Genomic DNA, 2,444 nt, shown 5'->3' on the forward strand with positions numbered 1-2,444 from the left:
TCAAATCAAGTATCTGTCTTTGCATTTGGTTTTCTTCTCTTTACCGATCTGCATCAGTATAAACAGTGTTTTATTTTCCCTGAGAGGCATGCCTTGTCTTCCGCTACATATGGCTGTTTTGGTGTCATTAGGTCTGCCCCAGCTGCTGGAGCCCCTGGCCCGGATGGAGGGAGCCAGGGCCCCCCTAACCTCACCAGCAACCGTCGTCTGCAGCAGACACAGGCACAGGTGGACGAGGTGAGGAAAACGCTTTAGATCTTACAAACTTTGAAATTAGGATCTACTTGAAAATCATCACCACTGTTACGTCATGTCGAGCAGCCTTGTTCGTTCATGTTCAACCCCAGACACACACACACAAACCTCCTGTGTGGAAGATGATTACACTACGCAACTGTGTGTGTGTGTGTGTGTGTGCGTGTGTTTCCTCAGGTGGTGGATATCATGCGTGTAAACGTGGACAAGGTTCTGGAGCGTGATCAGAAGCTGTCAGAACTGGACGACAGGGCTGACGCCCTGCAGGCTGGAGCCTCTCAGTTCGAGACCAGCGCTGCGAAACTGAAGAATAAATACTGGTGGAAGAATGCCAAGGTGAGAGCCTGCGAGCAAGAGTGCGCTGCCTGTTTAGAGGAAAAGAGAAAAGAATCCTCCTGGAACATGTGTTCGATTAGAGCTTTGTAGGATGGCTTCAGTGGTTTATTTTTATTTTACATTTTTTTTGCGTTACATCATTATAAGATTACACGTTGGACACCCCCTGCTGTGCGGAACAAAAGACGAGAGAGATTTCTAATAAGTAAGACGTGAAAACTTGTGTACGGGGGAGAAAAAAAGAAGTCGTTTTCATATTTTTGTGATTGTTCACTATTAGTCTGTGCCTCCTAAGCGGAGGCTGCTTTTCTAACAACTGTTTTTATGAACCGTCTGCCTACAGATGATGATTATCCTGGGTGTGATATGCGTGATTGTGCTCATCGTCATTATCGGTAAGAACCCCTTCCGAGAGATTTGCGCTGTTGCGTTTGAGAACATAATTACAGTGCAAATACTCATTGACAGCACACATTAAAATGTTTATGCTATTTTTATTAAAAAAAAAAAAAATTCCGCTTACAAATGGGTCCTCTTTTCTTTCTCTCCACAGTGTACTTCAGCACCTAAGAAGAGTCGATCCTACCCCAGTCTGATCCCAACTTCCTCGCGACAGAGAAAAAAAAGAAAAACCCTTCAAATTGATGATGAAATTAACCGCAGATGATTAATTTATTATATATGTATACATATATAAATATATATGTATATATAGATATATATATATCTCCCCCAGATTAGCCTCGATATAACACCCCTCCACCCTTCAGGGCCCCATGGCTCCCCCACCTCCACCACCTCGCCTCTGGACCCCTGTCACTATTTGTCCTGTGTGTGGCCCCGTCTCCTTTCTGGGTACTCTTGGCTTTTCTAACCTGCCATACCGAGAACCAAACACTTGTGACGATGCAACAACAAGAAAAGGAAACAACGATTGGCGATAATTGTTACATAACTGATATATATATAGTTCTTTGTAGAGTTTTATTCTGATATATACTGTTTTGTAGGTGTGTGTGCGTGCGTGTGTGTATGTGTGTGTGTGTGTGTGTGCATTTTGTACTTTTTATTTTTTGTATTGATTTGACGTATGCTTCAGCGTTAACTACTGCCTATTAATCGAAGTGTGTACCCTGCATGTTCTCATCGTCTGTCCGTCCTCCCGCTTCTTCTCTCTTTTCAGTGTGTATTTTTTTATTTTATTTGTTTTTCGCACAGTGGAGTCGGTCTCCATGTAACTATTGGATTTCCCATTGGTTCTCATCGATGTTACCCCGTGTCCAGTAAGCCAGCCCTAAAACAAGCCAGAGAGAGCTAAGACTTTGTACTCAGTTTGGTGAAATCGGAGCTTTTCCGCACATTTGAACTTCACCTTCCAAATTCCCCCCCCGGTGACTCTCGATATCGGCTCCAGATTTCTAACTTGATGTCATCAAAGTACACAAGTCTTAGTGTTTTTCGTCGGCTTTCTCTTGCTGAATGACATTCATCGAACAAATAATGCATGAATTGTGAAACTAACCTCCAGTAATCACCCCCCCCCACCCGCCCCTGTCTGTCTTCTCCTCTCTCCACATTTCTCTCTTTGCTAATCTTTCTTCCACACCGTCTCTCGGCATGCTTGACAAAAAAAAAAAAAAAAAAAAAACTCAATTTTTCTTCTGATGATTTAAAAACTGCCATAGTACAGTTGGACCAATGTCTGTAGATGTTTCTTTCTTTTTTTATTTGAAATATTAACGTAGTGTCTTATTTCGAAAACATTCCTTCATTGCAGTCTAGTGCAGATGCTCTTGCTGTAGCACATGTAAGTGTAAGTATCTTTAAAAAGAAAAAAAAAAGAAAGAAAAAAA

The 2,444-nt window shown here is 42.1% G+C and overlaps 1 protein-coding gene across 1 annotated transcript in view; it reads left to right on the forward strand.

Annotated features, from left to right (window-relative positions):
- vamp2 (vesicle-associated membrane protein 2) overlaps window positions 1-1,209 on the forward strand; it is a 3,833-nt gene extending 2,624 nt beyond the window's left edge. Inside the window, exons 2-5 of the mRNA XM_080482687.1 lie at window positions 132-237; window positions 433-591; window positions 935-986; window positions 1,145-1,209. Of these exons, the coding sequence (XP_080338813.1) occupies window positions 132-237; window positions 433-591; window positions 935-986; window positions 1,145-1,161 (334 nt within the window). The 3' untranslated portion in view covers window positions 1,162-1,209. The remainder of the gene's footprint in view (window positions 1-131; window positions 238-432; window positions 592-934; window positions 987-1,144) is intronic.
- Window positions 1,210-2,444: the final 1,235 nt, after the last annotated feature.

Source organism: Lipophrys pholis (genome assembly GCF_963383615.2).
Source record: "Lipophrys pholis genome assembly, chromosome: 16".
NCBI classification, from domain to species: Eukaryota; Metazoa; Chordata; class Actinopteri; order Blenniiformes; family Blenniidae; genus Lipophrys; species Lipophrys pholis.